The sequence below is a fragment of the Neoarius graeffei genome, chromosome 26, assembly GCF_027579695.1.
Source record: "Neoarius graeffei isolate fNeoGra1 chromosome 26, fNeoGra1.pri, whole genome shotgun sequence".
Lineage (NCBI taxonomy): Eukaryota > Metazoa > Chordata > Actinopteri > Siluriformes > Ariidae > Neoarius > Neoarius graeffei.
In genome coordinates, this window is record NC_083594.1 from 47,765,605 (window position 1) to 47,785,022 (window position 19,418).

Below are 19,418 nucleotides of genomic sequence, written 5' to 3' on the forward strand. Positions count from 1 at the left end.
TTTTAGCCAGCATTAAAGGGAGACTACCTTTCAGATTTTTCAACTTTAGGTCATAAAAAGAATTTTCCTCAACACCTAATTATTTTTGTTTAGTGGACCGAAAGCTTCTGAATTCAAATCACAGACTTCCAGCTTTATTCATTTTTTTAAACAGAACAATTCAAGAATTTAGAGCCACATGGCCCTAAATTCTCCGCTATTTTTTCCTGCTTCACCATGACCCAATTCTACTAATAATAATACTACGTCATGCATGACGTGGTGGGCTTTCCCCGTTCGCGCAAGGCATTGTGGGATACAAATTTGAAACAGGAAAGAAAAATGGAGGACGTGAGTGTGCGAATGAAATGTGAAAGACCGACTACAGTAACGAAAGGCAAGAAGAAAAGACATTATGTTATATACGAAGGAAAGGAAACGCAGGACCAGACTAATAAATATCGTCGGTCAGCGAGCACCTCGGTGTGATCAGCTGTTCGTTTAGCGGCACAAGGATCAAAGGTAAACCTGCGCCTGCGCGCACACACGGACTTCCTCTGTCTGCTTGACTGCACGAAGCGAGCGATTTCATGCATGCTATTTGCGAGATAATCCCCTCAAAATAAATAACTTTCCAGCCACAGAATGGCTTGATATTTTGTGAGAAATAAACATATATCACAATGAGCACATTTCGAGGGAACTAAATTTCACCAATTTGATGAAATCGAAAGGCCGTCTAGCTTTAACTTTTTCAGCAGTTTGTGCAACAATAGTTCTTTTCTGGGATTGGACCATATGGGCTAGCTTTTGACACCTATGAGCCTGTCACTGGTTCACCGGTTGTCCTTGGGATCCTTGGACTACTTTTGTTCGGTACTAACCACTGCACACCGGGAACACTCCACTTGATGTGGCATTTTGGAGATGCTCAGACCCAGTCACCTCACAATCACAATTTGGCCCTTGTCAAAGTCGCTCAGATCCTTACGCTTGCCCAAAGGTAAACCTGCGCCTGCGCACACACACGGACTTCCTCTGTCTGCTTGACTGCACGAAGCGAGCGATTTCATGCATGCTATTTGCGAGGTAATCCCCTCAAATTAAATAACTTTCCAGCCACAGAATGGCTTGATATTTTGTGAGAAACAAACATACATCACAATGAGCACATTTCGAGGGAACTAAATTTCATCGATTTGATGAAATCGAAAGGCCGTCTAGCTTTAACTTTTTCAGCAGTTTGTGCAACAATAGTTCTTTTGTGGGATTGGACCATATGGGCTAGCTTTTGACACCTATGAGCCTGTCACCGGTTCACCGGTTGTCCTTGGGATCCTTGGACTACTTTTGTTTGGTACTAACCACTCCACACCGGGAACACTCCACTTGATGTGGCATTTTGGAGATGATCAGACCCAGTCATCTCACCATCACAATTTGGCCCTTGTTAAAGTCGCTCAGATCCTTACGCTTGCCCATTTTTCCTGCTTCCAACACATCAACTTCAAGAACTGACTGTTCTCTTGCTGTCTAATGTATCCCACCCCTTGACAGGTGCCATTGTAATGAGATAATCAATGTTATTCACGTCACCTGTCAGTGGTTAGAGAATCAAGTTAGAGAACAAATAAATGCCGTACTTGTTTAGCAACAACACAACTCCATCACTCAAGTCTCTCATGCTCTGCTGTCTTCTGATTGGCTGCGACTCCTGCCCACCACATAGCTGCACTTCCTTTGGTACATGCTGATGTTAAACAGGTCTGACGTGGCATATGATGCATGTGTACAAAATTCTGGCCCACTTTGGCACGACACCCTTCACACACACAGTACGGGCTGTGATTCACAGTATTTTTTCAGGAGAGTCAAGGTGACTCATAGCAGGTCAGGGATCTCTTATTATACAACATTATTTTGTCCAGTGTTTTTCTTTCTTTTTTTCATTTTCAACAAATAATCCTGTGAATTATAGCTTTAAATAGTTTTCTGTCCTTCGCAAATGCACTATCGTCCTGCAAGACACGCCATGATTCTGATTCCTGGTTTGTGTTCACACTTAGATCCGAGCGAGTGTATTTTACCAGTCTAGCTTTTCATCCATCCATCCATCCTCCACTACACACCAGCAGGTTTGAGAAGCCTGTATTCACTATTTTGTTGTCACTCTGAAGCACTGAAATCATTGTTTGTTTCCTCTGGCCTGATCACCAAGACAGCCTGGATCGATACGTGAGAAAGTTGGAAACTTTTTTTCATTTTGTTTTAAAGGTTGTGTGTGTGTGTGTTGGTGTGTATACAGTATGCAGTATGTGTTTGAGGTAACAGCGAAGCACTTGCACTCTTTGGATTCAGGAGAATAGACAGCTCATATCTCACAGCATGTGTCTGCAGGCTTCTGCTTCGACTGTCCAGTGTCAAGAAATGGAGCTGGATTGTCTGTCTGGATCATCACTACTGATCCTTATGCTGTTTATGTTTCGTCATTGGGGGAAAAACAAAACAAAAACAGGCCACATGATGGATTCGGATATGAAGTGAGTCAACCAAACCATGACCGGTGCACTCAGGGTAGAAGAGAAGGGTGGTGGGGTGGGTCCAGTGGTGAACCATTACTATTCGAGCTGGGACTTGAGCTCAGCCAAAACTTAGCCAGACACCAAAAAAGCAACAGGGAAAAGGATTTTGTAAGGGATTAGCGGCAGGCTGCCAGGTCGCTCCGTTGTGTTTAGCTGTCGATGTTGATTTTAAAAGTAACTCAGTAAATTACACAGGGAAATGAATACTTAAGTCTGAGTGAAAAATACTGCAGCGAGCGTGCAGCGTGGAAGAAGAGTACTGGAGACAGAAATCTTAGTTTCTCGGCCGTGAGTCCGTGCTATTTGCTCTTGATACCGGTAGATAGCACTGGCTTGACCGGTTTATTAGCATTCGCTAACACTACTGATGAATGCTACACCGGCTGGAAGGTGACTTTGCTGCTGCGCTGATGGGCAGTTAAGCTTGCGTTGGTCTTCGAAAAGGTCTAGGCGATAAATTTCCGCTCCCTCCCACTGTAAATCAAAATCTGATTGGTTAATTCATCTGTCACTTCCTACATAAACATACTCTGCCGTCGCCTTCTGTCCTGGCAATGAAGTCCTAACCAATGAGTGAGCAGCTCTAAACTCTTCTTAGCCTAGACACAACAAACAAAAAAAATCTCACTGGATAACTCGATTTTCATGTTTTCAGGACAGTAACCCTTTCATTTCTGAAGCAAATTTGATAGAAAATGAGGCAGAATTAGAAGAGAACAATTATAATGAAATTATGAAAGAATGAAAGAAATTAAATGTAACATTTGACATGCTGATATGTTTGGGCCTTCTCTGAAGGTCTAGAAGGCCCTGATGGTTCCTCTCTGGTGGTAGGGTTGGGTCAGTGTTCAATTTTAAGGCTGTTCTCATTGCCAGCATGGTGTGTAATTTCTCTGGCATCCCTTGGGCACACGATGGGACGATGAGTTCCACAGTTCCCTCATTCCACCCTGGGTCACATCCACGAACATATTGACATTCTCATCCTTGCTCGTATAACTGCAGCCTGCACTCTCACTCGACACCATTAGAGGGGTCGCTCCGCCTCAGCTGAGCAGTAATCATTATCTTAAATATCACCTTACCAGCCGATTCTAATTCCCAGACGACACTATTTTACCCCTTGCTACATTAATCTGTTTACTTCGTACCTGTTTTGTTTGTTTACTTAGCTTTTGTTTGTCTATTTACCTATTTCCTCAGCGCAGCTAATCCAGTGCTTCAATTTTCCCACTGCATAATATAAAGCAGAATGAGACTGTGCACTGATTTCTGGCAGACTTGAAACAAATTCAGCATTACGTTGGCAAAGAAATGACAAGATTCAAGGGCATATGTTTTCCCGCACAAGCATGATTGCATTTGCAATGTAAAGGCAATCTCCAGCCTGGCGTCTTATTACATGGATCTTGAACCCAGAGGCAGAGATGATCAGATGTAAGTGGTCAAATGACTGTTATGACAGATGCTAACGGGATCAGAGTAATGTTTATTTGCTACCAGCTCCGTCTCTATCTGCAGGTGTCGGGGAAGGTGTTGGATGAGCTCGCCGTGTAGAGTGGGACGGAGAAGTCGGATGTGAAAAATATCTTTCATTATGGAAATGATTATTTTACGCAGGGCATGCAGAAGGAGTCGGTTTATTTTTATATTCAGATATTTAGAATGGTTATTATTGAGCAGTTTCGCCGAGTTACTGTGCTATTAGTCTTGATTTCGGCTGTCGCACGGTGGCGTATGGAAACGGCTTTATCTCATTTGGAAATCAAATGGAGTGGAGTATGATTGGTTCCGTCCAACTGTGGCAAGGAGAAAATGTCCATCTGCTGGAGTAGTTATGCAGCCGTCTGCAATGAACTGACGGATTGAATTAGAAATGTGCACTTGACTCCTCTCTCATATCACTGATATGAATATAGAACTGTCACGAGTCAAGCCGATGTAGTTACATGGAAATTGAGTCTAGAGTACAAACTACAGACCTCAAAACTGACTCCTCTTGAATACAATTAGGCCTAAAAATAGGACAAATTAACTATTTCATGGTGAGATGTGCTTGCTTGGCCCCAAGACCGCTCACAACCATTTCCATGTTGCAAATAATCCCTTTGTTGAGGATAAGTACATGAAGCCAAGATGCCTTTATCTGTCACACGCAGGCTTGTAGTACTCGAGTCCGACTCGTGCCCTAATTATAAGAACTTGTGACTTGACTTTGACTTAAGCACTGATGACTTGGACTCGGACTCGTGCATTAACAGCACTCGGACTCGTAAATTGGAGATGAGGACTCGGATTTTTTCTTCATTTTTTGTAACATGTCATAATAATTTGGCATAAAATATTTATATCTACATTAATTTTGGACTAATTTCATGCATGTGCATCAGAGAGACTCAGGCGCGCTCCGGACAGTGCGCACGCCAAGCGGACTCTCATGCATGTGCCATAAATGACCCACACCTGCACAGGATTAAGGCGCAATCACCGCGCCGATATAAAAACTATGAAAATGCAGTTACTTTGCGAAGTATTGAGTTGCGTTGCTGACACATTACCAAGCCTTATTTCCTTGTCTGGGTTCCTGATCCCTGATTTCCTGTTTCTCGTCTTTGATTCTGCCAAGTCTACGATAGCCTGTTTGTGCCTCGCTTGACCTATCGCCTGTTTCACCGTTTTACGATTTTGCCTGCCGTTCTGGATTGTTTACCGTCTTCACTTCTATTAATAAACACACCTTCTGCACTTACATCCATCTCCCAACCATCTCTGACAAAATACTTCACACTCCCTGATAAAGAGAAGCACATTCACCTGTTCATATGTCATGTTCAGGAACAAACTAATGTTAATGGCGCTAAAACAGCCACCGTCAAATGGTGCAGTTGGAGTCTTGTTCTTGGACTTGACTCGGATCAATAGTGGACTCGACTCGGACTCGACTCAGATTTTTTTTTACTGACTTGGACTTGAACACTGGGGACTCGAGACTGGACTCTGACCTCTCTTCTCAACAAGCTGTTTGTTTTTACCCACAGAACCGTCGCCCACTCAAAAATGTTTTTTTGTTTTTTGCACCATTCTGTGTAAACTCTAGAGACTGTTGTGTGTGAAACCCCCAGGAGAAACCTTAGCCGTTCCTGAAATACTCAAACCAGTCCATCTGGCACCAACACAAATGATTTTAACATCAACGAGTCTGTATGGTCATGAATGTGTTCACAAGTACAGTACGGTAACCTCTCTTTTGAAGCCACAAATGAAAATTGGTTCATTTTGCTGGTTGCTGGTTCAATCTAATAGAACTGAATGATTTGAGTTTTGAATTGTCTAAGGCAAGAGGGAGAGAGAGAGGAAAGGGAGACTGACATCAGGTCAAGAGGAGCAGGCCTGATGGAGGTTAGTGGTACAAATAAATAAATAAAGTTTGTCGGTTTCAATTGAGACTTTTGTCATTGAATGAATATTTTATGAGCAATTTAAAGGATCTTGCAGACGTATGCAAACAAGTGTTACCTTGAAAATGACAGTTTTGTTCCACCTTCTAAGTTCTGCTTGTTTTGCCCGAACCAACTCAGATCGGCTGTGTAAATGAAGGACATTCTTATGATCAGTAACTTGCATAAGAAAGAAGATATTCTTGGTCACAAAGCATTTGCTCTGATGTTGGATAATAGCACTTTTTTAAATACTTTGATAACACTTTTAATAACACTTTTTTTGTTATTAGTCCATGTGAATTAGTTGTTATGATAGAAATAATCAAATAGTAAAATGAGCACTTTAGTAAGAAAGTATCATTTGAATTACAGATGAAACAACTCTCGCTTGTTGCTAGAGCGCATACCTCCACCAAGCCACAAATTTGGATTTGCATCAAAAACTAATCAGTTGTTCCTTGGCCCTTCACCCACCTTTCCACCTAATTTCATCCAAATCCGTTCACTATTTTTTGAGTTACGTTGAGAACAGGCAAAAAAAAAAAATCCTGGATCCACATACATATCTGCATTTGCATCAAAATCTAATGAAGTGTTCCTTGGCTCTTCCCCCACCTTTCCACCAAATTTTATCAAAATTGGTTCATGACTTTTAGAGTTACGTTGAGAACAGGTCAAAAAACAACAACCTGGATCCGCATACATATCTGGAGCTTGGATCCATATACATATTCGGGTTTGCATCAAAATCTAATCAAGTGTTCTTTGTCCCTTCATCCACCTTTCCACCAAATTTCATCAAAATTGGTTCACTACTTTTAGATCTATTTTGAGAAAAGCTAAACAAAAAAACAACCAAACAGGCGAAAACATAACTTTGTTGGAGGAGGTAAAACTGAATCAGCACCTTTCCGATTTGAATTGAGCAGTGCTGTTGTATAAAAGACTTTCCATTAAAAAGTAATAAAGATCTGATGTGTTTGATCCAGCACATTGGTTTCGTTTTACTACCAGTGCATCAGTGGTACAAAGTCAATGTGTTCTTCCTCTTAACTGTCTCGATGTATCTAACAAATCACTCTGAGCCTTATAAAGCTCTCCAAAGAGCACATCCCTGCACAACAGCCGCTGCATTTAAACAGAGAACCTCCAACATCAAACTCTCTCTCTCTCTCTCTCTCTCTCTCTCTCTTTCTGTTTGTTTCTCCTCTGGCTTGCTTCTTGTCTGTTCTTTTTGAAATCGAGGCCTAATTTCTCTTCCCCAGTGACTGCTCAGTGGTGGCCTGCAGCAGGAAGGGAGACATCCTTTAATATGATATCTGATTTCCTTCCACCAAGCTGAACATGAAAGCAGGGGAGACTGATCGTTTGCGCCATGCTCGCCTGGCTCTGGCGTGCCCATTGTGCCATGAATGCAGCAATGTAATCATCTTCCTCCAAAAGCAATGGCCCGGTGTTTAATGCCTGTCATCCGAGGTGACGATTCGCTTTCATCCAACTCCCAAGTAGCAGCATCTCTTTTACGTCCCTGACGAGCTGTGTGTAATTATTTCACAGATTTATGACAGTAGTAATATATTAATATACACGCGTCGGAGGGGTGTGTGGACACATTTGATGAATGCAAAGGTGAAGCAGAGCCATAATGATGCTCATGGAATATATATTAGTTCCCTTAACTTGAAATGACTCAAGTTCAAAAAAGTGGAGGTGTTTATTTTCTTCTAAACTACACTCACCAAGCCACTTTAATAGGAATACCCATGGACCCCTGCTCATTTCTCCAGGTATCCGATCAGCCAACCGTGTCCAATCAGCAGGGTCGGCATGGTGGTGTAGTGGTTAGTACTGTCGCCTCATGGTGGGTTCGAGCCCAGCGGCCAACAGGGGAGTTTGCATGTTCTCCCCGTGTCTGCGTGGGTTTCCTCCCCAAAGACATGATTGGTTAACATACAGTAAAGCAGCCATGGCCTGAAGGTTGGGCTGAAGTGCCCTTGAGCAAGGCACCTAAAGCGCTGGGTGCTGTAGCATAGCTGCCCACTGCTCTGCAACTGCTTCAGATGGGTCAAATGAGAAGGAATTTCACTGTGCTTGAGTGTATGTGTGATAAATAAAGGCTTCTTGCCTTTATAATCATGCAGGTGAGTGTTCACATAAAGGGGAAGGTGATCACCGAGCATGGCTGTTTGACACAATAGTCTCGAGAGTTTCTTGACTTTTCCACCACCTGTTGATAGACAGTGGGGACTGTAGAGAAAAAAAAAACATCTGAGATGATAATGCCAAGGGAGGACCTAACCTGGTGAAGAGATGAAAGAGAAATGGAGAGAATCCAACACTAACCCAAGTGTCCATTTCAGCAGAATCCAGCTAACATACTTGCTCAGGGAGAGCAAATGGTATGGCCAAGGAGGGATACTCAACTACACAAGGAACCTATGCACATATGCTGGTCTGCTAGTAGGTGAGGCATGCGAATGCTCATAGGAACTGGCTCCAAGAAAAATGACCCCAGTGGAAGAATGACCGGCATATGTCACTTTTGAGAAATAACACAGAGCAGTAGTGGACAGTGCAGTGAGTAGAGCTCAGAAGGCTAGCAATACTAAAGAAGGAAACCAACTTGATGCTAGCAGGAGACAGAGTTGCTCAGGATTCTTCAGAAAGGGCACTCGTCATTGTTCGTATGAAACGACCAGGAATCACAGTGGGAAATCAGGGTGAGCGAGCCAGTTGACAGTGGGGCCATCAAGAGTCTTTAGCCCCAGGATTCCATTGGGGGCACCAAAGACGAGACAGGGTTCGAGTAGGTGGCTCACAGTTTGGGAGGTGCCATAGGAGCAGTTCTCAGATACTGCCGTGCCAATGTGGCAAAGGGCACTGTAATTAATGTACAACCCCGAATCAGAAAAAGTTGGGATGGTATGGAAAATGCAAATGAAAAAAAAGAAAGCAGTGATTTCTAAATTTACTTTGACTCATATTTCATTGCAGACAGAATGAACCCAATATATTTCTTTTTTTTCTGGTCAACTTCATTTCATTTGTTAATATACATCCATTCCTGCATTTCAGGTCTGTAACACATTCCAAAAAAAGTCAGGACGGGGCAATTTAGGGCTAATAATGAGGTAAAACAATTAAATAATGATGTGATGTGAAACAGGTGATGTCAACAGGTGATTGTAATCATGATTTGGTCCAAAATCAATCTCCAGGAAAGGCCGAGTGTTTGAGGAGCAACGATGGGCTGAGGATCTCCAGTTTGTCAACAAATACATGAGAACATTATTGAAATGTTAAAAACAACGTTCCTCAGAGAAAGATAGGAAGGGATTTGGATATTTCACCTTCTCATAACATCATTAAATGAGTCAAGGAATCTGGAGGAATTTCAGTGTGTAAAGGGCAAGGGCTGAAGCCTAATCTGAACATCGGTGATCTCCGACCCCTCAGACAGCACTGCATCAAGAACCGTCATTCATCTATAGCTGATATAATCACATGGGCTCAGGATTACTTTGGCAAACATTTGTCAAGCTACAATACGGAATTACATCCACAAATACCAGTTAAAACTTTAATGTGGAAAAAGGCAGCCTTACTGTATGTTAACTGTGTCCAGAAGCGCCGTTGACTTCTCTGGGCTCGGATGCATCTGAGATGGACCATTACACAGTGGAAACGTGTATTGTGGTCAGACAAACCAGTATTTGCTCCGGACCAAAGACGAAAAGGACTATCCAGACTGTTACCAGCAACAAGTCCAAAAGCCAGGGTCTATCATGGTATGGGGTTGGGTCAGTGCCCTTGGCAAAGGTAACTTACGAGTAAACTTCTGTGATGGCAGCATTAATGCAGAAAAGTACATTGAGATTTTGGAGCAACATATGCCTCCTTCAAAACGACATATTTTCCAGGGAGATTTCAACAAGACAATGCAAAACCACATTCTGCACACATTACAAAGCCATGGCTGTGGAAGAAGAGGGCGCCCGTCCTCTCTGTCCCCAATAGAGAATGTGTGGAGAATTTTGAAACAGTAAATAAGAAAATCACGGCCTCGTACTGTTGCAGACCTTAAGACCTGTTTGCAGGAAGAATGGGACAAAATAACACCTAAAACACTTCATCACTTGGTGTCTTCAGTCCCTAAACATCTTTTAAGTGTTGTGAAAAGGAATGACATCATTAGAAAATGGTAAATGTTTTACTGCCCCTCCCTTTTTTTAAAATCTGTTGCAAGAATCAAAATTGAAATGTGTTTATTTTGAAAAATAAATAAAATTCATAAGGTAAAACATCAAATAATGTGGCACTGCATTGTTCTGAGTGCACTGCAGGTCCAAAGATTATTTATAAATCATTGTTTTCAGTTTTAATTTCAACTTCAATATACCGTCCCAACTTTTTACCATTTGGGATTGGAAGAAATATACTCACCTGGCAGAAGAGAAGACGGGGGATGAAGTTAACTGAGGGAGTCTGGAGTTGGCTGTGGACGACAAGTTACAAGGATTAGTGTACGTCAGAAGATATTCACACACTGTTATACCCCTGATCTGGGGGGGGGGCATACTGATTTACCTCTGTCCATATCTCCGTATTTCCATCCGTCCAAAACACCCTTTTTCTCAGCAACAACAAATCATAGCCACTTGGTGCTTGGGGTTCTGTACCATGTATACCATTTTCAGGTCTGTCCCACATCGACTTCCTGTTTACCGACAATGTATTTACGAAACATACCGGTATAGCATGGATTTACAAAATTTTCGGAACACTTTTCTCAGCAATTACAAATCACAGCTGCTTGATATTTGGTACTGAGCTTCTGCTTGGGGTTCTATACCATGTGTACCATTTTCAGGTCTGTCCCACATCGACTTCCTGTTTACCGACAATGTATTTACGAAACGTATAGCATGGATTTACAAAATTTTTGGAACACTTTTCTCAGCAATTACAAATCACAGCTACTTGATATTTGGTACTGAGCTTCTGCTTGGGGTTCTATACCATGTGTACCGTTTTCAGGTCTGTCGCACATCGACTTCCTGTTTACCGACAATGTATTTACGAAACATATAGGGTGGATGTACAAAATGTCTGTAACATTTTTCTCAGCAACGACAAATCACAACTGCTTGATATTTGGTACTGAGCTTCTGCTTGGGGTTCTATGCCATGTATATCGTTTTCAGGTCTGTCCCACATCGACTTCCTGTTTACCGATTGAATGTATTTAAGAAACACACAGGGTGGATTTTGACGCTATTTCAAGAAGCAAAATGCTATTTCAAAATGGCAGTTTACCAGGATGCTATTTGAAATCCCTGGGGAGAGACACTGCTCTTTACTCACTCGTTTCAGGGTTCATTATTTGTTGAAGTCAACATTCATAATAATTGTCCTGTTCCTTCGATTGCTTGCATTCTGATATAAGCGAGAGCGGGGGGATATGTAAGTGAGCAGGAGCTCACAGTTGATCTTGTTATACAGATAGCTCTGCATGGCGAAGTACACTATATGACCAAATGTTTCTGGACATCTGACCATCGCTGTATGTGCTTTTTGAACATCCTGTTCGAGATTTAAAGGGAACCCCATGCTGCTATTATAATCTCCACTCTTCTGGGAAGGCTTTCCACTAGATTTGAGATTGGGGCTGTGGGACTTTGTCCATTCCCACTGATGTCAGGCGAGATGGCCTGTGGCAAAGTCAGTGTTCCATATTCCAGGGGTTTGTCTGGTTCATGTGCCTTCATTAATATTCTGAGCTCGTCCAGAATAATATGGGGTTCAGATTTCGTCTTTATTTCTCTGTTTGATTCTTATACCAGCCAAGTGGTTTGATTGTGGTCAAAAGAATCTGCATTTCAGCACTTGGCACGCTGTTAGGAAAGGTAGCAAGAGAACAGTCAAGACATTAACAACATTAATTCCAAAGACTTCCATTCATTTCATCAAGCTTTTGGCCAGAAATAACAGGAAAAAAAAGTCAGGCTGGAGATTTTGGACATGCTTGCAAGATGAATATTATTCCTGTCAGAGGAAAGTGCAGGTTTGGCAAGAATATATTTCTGTAATTAAAGAATAAACTAAGAAGTGAAATCTATTTTTTTTAAAACCCTGTATTTATGCAGCGCTGTTAGAGACGACATTAGAAAATGCTTCAAACTCAACTATTAAGTTTTTCGTTTAAATTAAATTATAGTGTAATGCTAGCAATTAAGCAGGCTCTTTATTTATTTATTCATCTTTATTATTATAGACAGTCTGTTTCTCCATCTGGCTCGGAATAAGAATGATTTGGACAGCTCTGGTTTACAACATCACACTTTTTAAAGCAGACAATACGAAATGCTATTTCACACTTCAGCAGCAGTATAAGGATTAAATTACTTTGCTCGAATATTTTTTAAATTAACTTCAGACGAGTCATCAGAACTGTGGAAATATAGTGTTATGTGTGTGTGTGGGGGGGGGGGGAGTGGTGGTGGTGGTAGGCAGAGCCATAGGCAACTCCACTTCAGAGGTCTTTTCCCATATTCGAAGAGTCAGTTATAGTTTAAGAGGTGATCAATTTTGTATGAAGTGATGGTGCACTACGATATCACAATTCATGCATCATCATCAACCATTGCCATTTTCCAGTCGTTGATGCACCCACGTGTGAACATCATGACGCCATCCCTCCCAGTTTTCTGCTCTACCGCAAGCCTGAGTCAGGGTCAACCCACTCCAATCTCCCCACATCATCAAACCAGCTCCTTTGTGGTCGTCCTCTAGATCTTTTACCCTGGATTAATAATGTCTTTGTCATCTTCCCTGCTCTTATGTGATGACCAAAGAATTTCAGTTTCCTGTGCTTCACAGTTTCCATCACCCTCTCTGGCTCTTTTCCCAGTACTTCAGCCACTTCATTCCACACATACTAATTGGTCTTTTTCTGTTTCTATGTGAATCCAAGGAACCTTTGAAATGTCTTCATTTTGAAAGCATTGAGCCTTATTATCCCCTGCCCAAACGAAGTTTGGGAGGGGGGATATAGAAACGGGTTCCGTCCGGCTGTCCGTCCGGTCACGTTTTCGTTTCTGGGCCACATCTTTAAAACTACTGAAGATATCTTCATGAAACTTTGTATACATATCAAGCAACATGTGAACTGCTACCATTTTTTATTTTGGATTTTTGAAAAAAAAAAGTTTTTCAAATTTTTATACAAAAAATTGATTTTGACTTAGTTTCGAAGAGCAGTGATCATTTCCGGAGCATATCTCCAAAACTATCCATGATACGGATTTTAAACTTGGTATACATGTTAACAAGGTGATGTAGGTGTGTCTTTTCATACTAAGAAATTTGAGAAATTTTAATTAATTGTTCATGTTTCCATGGAAACAATTTCAGACTCAGTCTCTCAGGTTAGTCTTAGGGGTAGGTTTTGTTTCTGGAGCAGAACTTGGTCTTGAAAGTTGGTATACGTGTTGATTAAGTAATGTATATGTGCCTTTTGATACTAAGAAATGTGAGAAATGTTAATTTTTAGCTCACCTGGACCAAAGATCCGGTGGGTTTATGCCATGGGCTGCTGAGGTCAGTGTAAAGAGGTAGGGTTGGTTTCTTGCAGCAGAACTTGAAAAATGTGACAAATAATATCTTGAAACTTGGTATATATTTGGTATATAGGGCGGGGGATATTGAGGCATTTCACCTGACGTCACAGGGTCATGTGACGCCCCGGTGTCCGCCATTTTGAAGGTCAAGCTAGCTAATGTCAACAACATAGTAGCTAGTATGTTACTGTAGCAATGTTTACGTTCAGTCATTTGGATGACTGTTAAAACCTTTCAGTCTCAAGTTTTTCCTTTACTGTATTTACTAGTTTACTGTAATTATGATCCAGCAGCTATTTACACTGGATCCAGTGTAAATAGCTGCCGGAGCGCGCTCCGGCTTGCTCCCCCTCAAATTAAGCAGCGCGCTCTGGCTTGCTCCCGGAGTGCTCCGGCCGAGGTTCCGGACCGCGCTCCGGCTTGCTCCCCCTCAAATTAAGCAGCGCGCTCCGGCTTGCTCCCGGAGTGCTCCGGCCGAGGTTCCGGAGCGCGCTCCAGCTTGCTCCCCCTCAAATTAAGCAGCGCACTCCGGCTTGCTCCCGGAGCGCGCTGCTTAATTTGAGGGGGAGCAAGCCGGAGCGCGCTCCAGCAGCTATTTACACTGGATCCGGTGTAAATAGCTGCCGGATCATAATTACAGTAAACTAGTAAATACAGTAAAGGAAAAACTTGAGACTGAAAGGTTTTAACAGTCATCCAAATGACTGAACGTAAACATTGCTACAGTAACATACTAGCTACTATGTTGTTGACATTAGCTAGTGCTAACAGCTAGCTGCTAGTGCACTGATACAACACAGACACCGACCCTAATAATACAGTTCTTGGTCATTGCCTGGTAACAGCAAATTTATAACGGGCCATGTCTCAACAGACTAAGAAGTTATTTCAATGACATTTAATAACATTTTGTTTATCCTGAGGACCAAAAGTAAATGAAAATGTGAACAAACCTTAGCTGTAATCAGATGGCGACCACCGGCTCCAGGGACGACCCGCTGATGTAGGCATGTTACCCAGCCTGACACAAAATATTTGTAGGCATCCAAACTCGTATACGCTTTCAGATCAATACCTGTGTATGGCGATGGGTTTTTAACGACATAGGTATACAGATCATGTGGGCCGAAGTCAGGTAAAGACGAGGGCTTCGTGTACTTCCGTACGTCAGTGAACAATCCTGGTGGAAGCAGGTAAACGTCGTTCTCTAAGCCTGCTAACCTCAATTTTTGCAAATACCTCTCCCTCTGCTCGCCCTGTAAATGCCCTACATCGCTGGATAGTGAAGGTGTTTTCTGCATCTCGCTCCTTTTTCTTTTATGTTTTTCGTTTGTCGCCTTCCTCGCATTCAAACCGATTCGAGCCGTGACGTCCAAAATGGCAGCCTAACGATGCATCACATGGGTGAAAAACCTCAATAGATGACTCTGTCTTCTTGTTTCCATTTGTTTGCTAATTGTCCAACTTTCACAACCGTATAATAGGACAGAGTCCACTTGCACCTTTCTTACTTTAAGTCTGGTGCATGCTTTGATGTTTATTTGTAAAAAAAAAAAATGTTTAAGAAATAGGAAGAACATTGGTGTACTGATATAATTTACTCTACAACTATACAGTTTGGAGTCCTTTAACAATGTAACAAAACACCTCCTGGTCATCATTAAAATTAATGAAATGTTAAAAAAAAAAAAAAAAGGCACGTTAGTCTGACTGCCACTGTTTAATGAGCATAAAAAAAAATTAATCTTGTATTTTACCTCGCAATCTAAAATTGCTCTGATCACCAACCTGGATAATTGATACCATGGTGTAACTGTGTATTTCCTGTGAGATCCGAACGCAACACAGAGCTAATCGTGTCGTACCATCGCTCACTGCCTGTAAATGCTAACTCGCTATCTGACGAAGCTGTTGGTTATGATCAAGCTGGCTGACTTTATCTGGATAGCTATCTGAAAAACAGTCTGAATTAAAAATCTCTCCTGGTCGCTTTTGGTGTTTGTATTTTTATTTTCTGTATTTGTATTTGATCTTTAATTTGTAATCTAAACAAAGCTCTTAATAACCTTGCTCCCCCATACCTGACTGATCTCCTCCAACGCTACTCTCCTACTCGCCGACTACGCTCTGCTGACGCAAACCTTCTTACACCCACCACCAGGACCAAATATCGTACAATGGGAGACAGAGCCTTCACCATTGCTGCCCCAACTCCCTGGAACTCTCTCCCACAAGCCATCGGAAACTCTGATACACTGCTGTCCTTCAAAAACCAACTCAAAACTCATCTCTTCAATGCTACTTTCAATACCTGATACATCATCTTCCATTATTATCCACCCTTTTTCCCTCTGTTTTCCCTCTGTGTGTGTGCTGTGTGCATGTTGTGTGTGTAATTTTTGTAAAGCGTCTTTGAGTGTTAAGAAAAGCACTATATAAAACCAATGTATTATTATTATTATTATTATTATTATTATTATTATTCCACAAGTTACCGTACATGATGAACAGGAAGTTGCATCATCCCGATTTCCAGAAGATGATGAGAAGTAGTAAATAATTTCTCCTGTTCTTTTTCAAGATATTATGATATTGGTTTTGTAAGCTGACTTTGAAAGTATAACCCTGTTCAGGGAATTATAGATGGAAAATAAATTATTCATAAAAAATGTGCATTTTTAAGTGAATTATTGGAGCTTTAATGTTCTCATGGATATTACACGTTTTGTGCATTTGCCAAATTTAAAAAAAAAATCATCCCTGGGATGATTATGATGATGATGATTATTATTATTATTATTATTAATAATAGGTGGCACTAGGGCTGGGTATCACCAGATACCTCACGATACGATACTATGGCGATATTTTGCCCACGATAACGATAATATCACGGTACAGCGATTCTGCGATAATCGATATATTGCAAGAAATTTCAACCACATCACGATATCTGTGTCACTGAAGAAAATCAGAATTTATTGACCACTGTAAAATTACATTTCACATACATAACTACAAACTCTTGGCAGACATATATTTGTCTCTATTCCACTGCTGGCAAAACCAAGAGTTGCTTCACTACAACATACAGAAAATTCCCATTTCTGTGCTAGTATTATCAACTTTTCTGTAAGCATGGACACATCAGTGCTGCTTAACAAGCAGAATCAAATTGTTTTATGAAAACTTAAAACTTGCACTGCAGACTGCACATACATTTCAGTGCTGACACTAATATCAATTTGTTCTTTGTAAACTTGAGAACATATACCGGAGAACATTTAACTTGTGCTTATTTTGCAGGATCAGCACACTGTCTGGAACACATTGAAAAGTGCAGTGTGCATCTTAGTCTCCCTGAGCACAATTATGAAACAAAGTGCAGTGTGGGTCAGTGTCCACACACTGAAACTGAACTGAAACCTCAGTGAATCATGTTTCTTCTGAACTTTGAGTAAATACTCAAAATAAAATACAGTGTCTCACACACACTAAAATTGAAAATGCAAAATAAAGTGCAGCTTCTTGCCTTTGGCCTTAAATGACAAAATTAAGTTCACAGTTACAGTAAGTCACACATCACTGAAGTAGACGGGAGGACTTTGGCGCTGTCCAGTGTAGTTTGCTTCGGGTCGGGTTTCGGTGGCTCCGGCTGAGCTAATATGTCGGGGTGGTGTCGTGCTAAGTAAGTTCGCAAGTTTGTTGTGTTACCTGAATATCTAATTGGAGCGAAACAGGTTTTGCAGAGTGCGTACTCTTTGTCCAGCTCACTGTTTTTTTCTCCTTTCCTTTGGAATCCAAAGTGCCTCCAAACATCTGCCTTAAAGTTCGGCGGCGTCTCTAGGTTTACATTAGCAGCCATGTTTGCTTGTTTTTTTTCCTCACTGCAACCGCCGGGGAAAAAACAGAAGACGAAGAGTGCCTTGCAGTGAGGTAGCGGCACAGCGACACCTCGCGGAGCGGAGGTGCGGAAGTCGTACTGGATTTACAACCCGTCTGAAACATGATTTATTATTTGAAAAAATATCGATATTCAAATTGAGTATCGATATTGAATCGGAAGACAAAGTATCGCGATATATCGCCGTATCGATATTTTTGCACACCCCTAGGTGGCACGGTGGTGTAGTGGTTAGCACTGTTGCCTCACAGCAAGAAGGTCCTGGGTTTGAGCCCCGTGGCCAGCGAGGGCCTTTCTGTGTGGAGTTTGCATGTTCTCCCCGTGTCCGCGTGGGTTTCCTCCGGGTGCTCCGGTTTCCCCCACAGTCCAAAGACATGCAGGTTAGGTTAACTGGTGACTCTAAATTGAGCGTAGGTGTGAATGTGAGTGTGAATGGTTGTCTGTGTCTATGTGTCAGCCCTGTGATGACCTGGCGACTTGTCCAGGGTGTACCCCGCCTTTCGCCCGTAGTCAGCTGGGATAGGCTCCAGCTTGCCTGCGACCCTGTAGGACAGGATAAGCGGCTACAGATAATGAGATGAGATGAGATAATGGATGGATGGATGGTATATGATAGCTAGCTAGCATAAAGGAAATACAACATTAGCAATCTAACTAGGCTTACAATTTTGGTAGCTTTGCCATTTGTATCCCACGGATATTAAAAAAAAATAAAGGGAATGGTAAATCACATGTTAAACACAGGTAAAAGAACCCATGTGCATGGTCCAAATAAAGAACTTATTTGAAGTTATTTGAAAAGAACCCTTTCTCCTGGATCCAGTTCACTATAACTACATTTTACTTCCTAAACACGTGCTTCCTACACTAACAGGGCAGCTGAAGGTTAGAGAAGCAGCCTTGAGCCCAAAGTGTTGCCAGTTTGATTCCCAGGACCGGCAGGAAAAATGTGAGGGGAGTTGAGTGAATAAACATCACTTTGCCCTCCCTCTGTATCATTCCTGAAGTGCCCTTGAGCAAGGTACCTAATCCCTAACTGCTCCCCAGGTGCTTTAGCATTGCTGCCCACTGCTCTGGGTGCATGGTGTGTGTGTGGTGACCAAATAAAGGCTTCTTCTTCTTCTTCGAAACATCCTTCTCTCTCTCTTCTGACTCATCCATTAAAGATAATTAACAATGAGCTTTTAGTCAACATTCACTCCACCCTGTTACCTCAACACTTCTTAAAAATTCACATCAACAGCTGACACGAAGTTCATCCACATTTCCTGAAGATCATGAGAAGATGAAAAGTGTATTCTCGGTTTATATTTCTTCATTTATGTTTTTTATTTCCCAACAATATTGTCTGATTCCAATAATATTGACTTATCAGGTCACCTTGAAAGTATAACCCCGTGAACCAAAGTATATCTTGTTTATAAATTATTCATCAAAATGTAAGTCATTAGAGTGTCATTAGAATTTCCTCATGCTGCAAAACTAGTTTTGGAATGATTTCCAACCCACGTTTCCACTGCCAAATGCAGGCATTTTCTCCAGACGACTCTGCACACTGTGATGTGAATGGGTTAGTGCTGAATGTGTCGAACCTTTCCTTGACTGATTGTTGTTGTAGATGTGTTAGTGTGTCCCGTAAGGCCGGTGGAGCGTTTCCGTGACCTGAGAGCTGATGAACTGGCGGATTTGTTCAGCACCACGCAGAGAGTGGCCAACGCTGTAGAGAAACACTTCAGTGCCTCCTCCTTGACCATCGCTATCCAGGTAAACATTTCTCTCACATGCTTATTTGCTGATCGTTCACCTTTTATTCTTCACCAGCGCTGTCAAACAAATAGAAAGTCTCTCAGGCTGGGACTGGATCAGGAAATGGTCTAATCTGGGTCACCAAATG

At 41.8% G+C, this 19,418-nt stretch overlaps 1 protein-coding gene across 3 annotated transcripts in view; it reads left to right on the forward strand.

The window, feature by feature from the left end:
* The window catches only part of fhit (fragile histidine triad diadenosine triphosphatase), a 623,061-nt gene that overhangs the window by 459,799 nt on the left and 143,844 nt on the right, over positions 1-19,418 (forward strand). For all 3 annotated transcript variants that reach the window (XM_060910954.1, XM_060910955.1, XM_060910956.1), the window contains one exon: positions 19,143-19,288. In XM_060910954.1, coding sequence (XP_060766937.1) covers positions 19,143-19,288 — 146 coding nt within the window. The remainder of the gene's footprint in view (positions 1-19,142; positions 19,289-19,418) is intronic.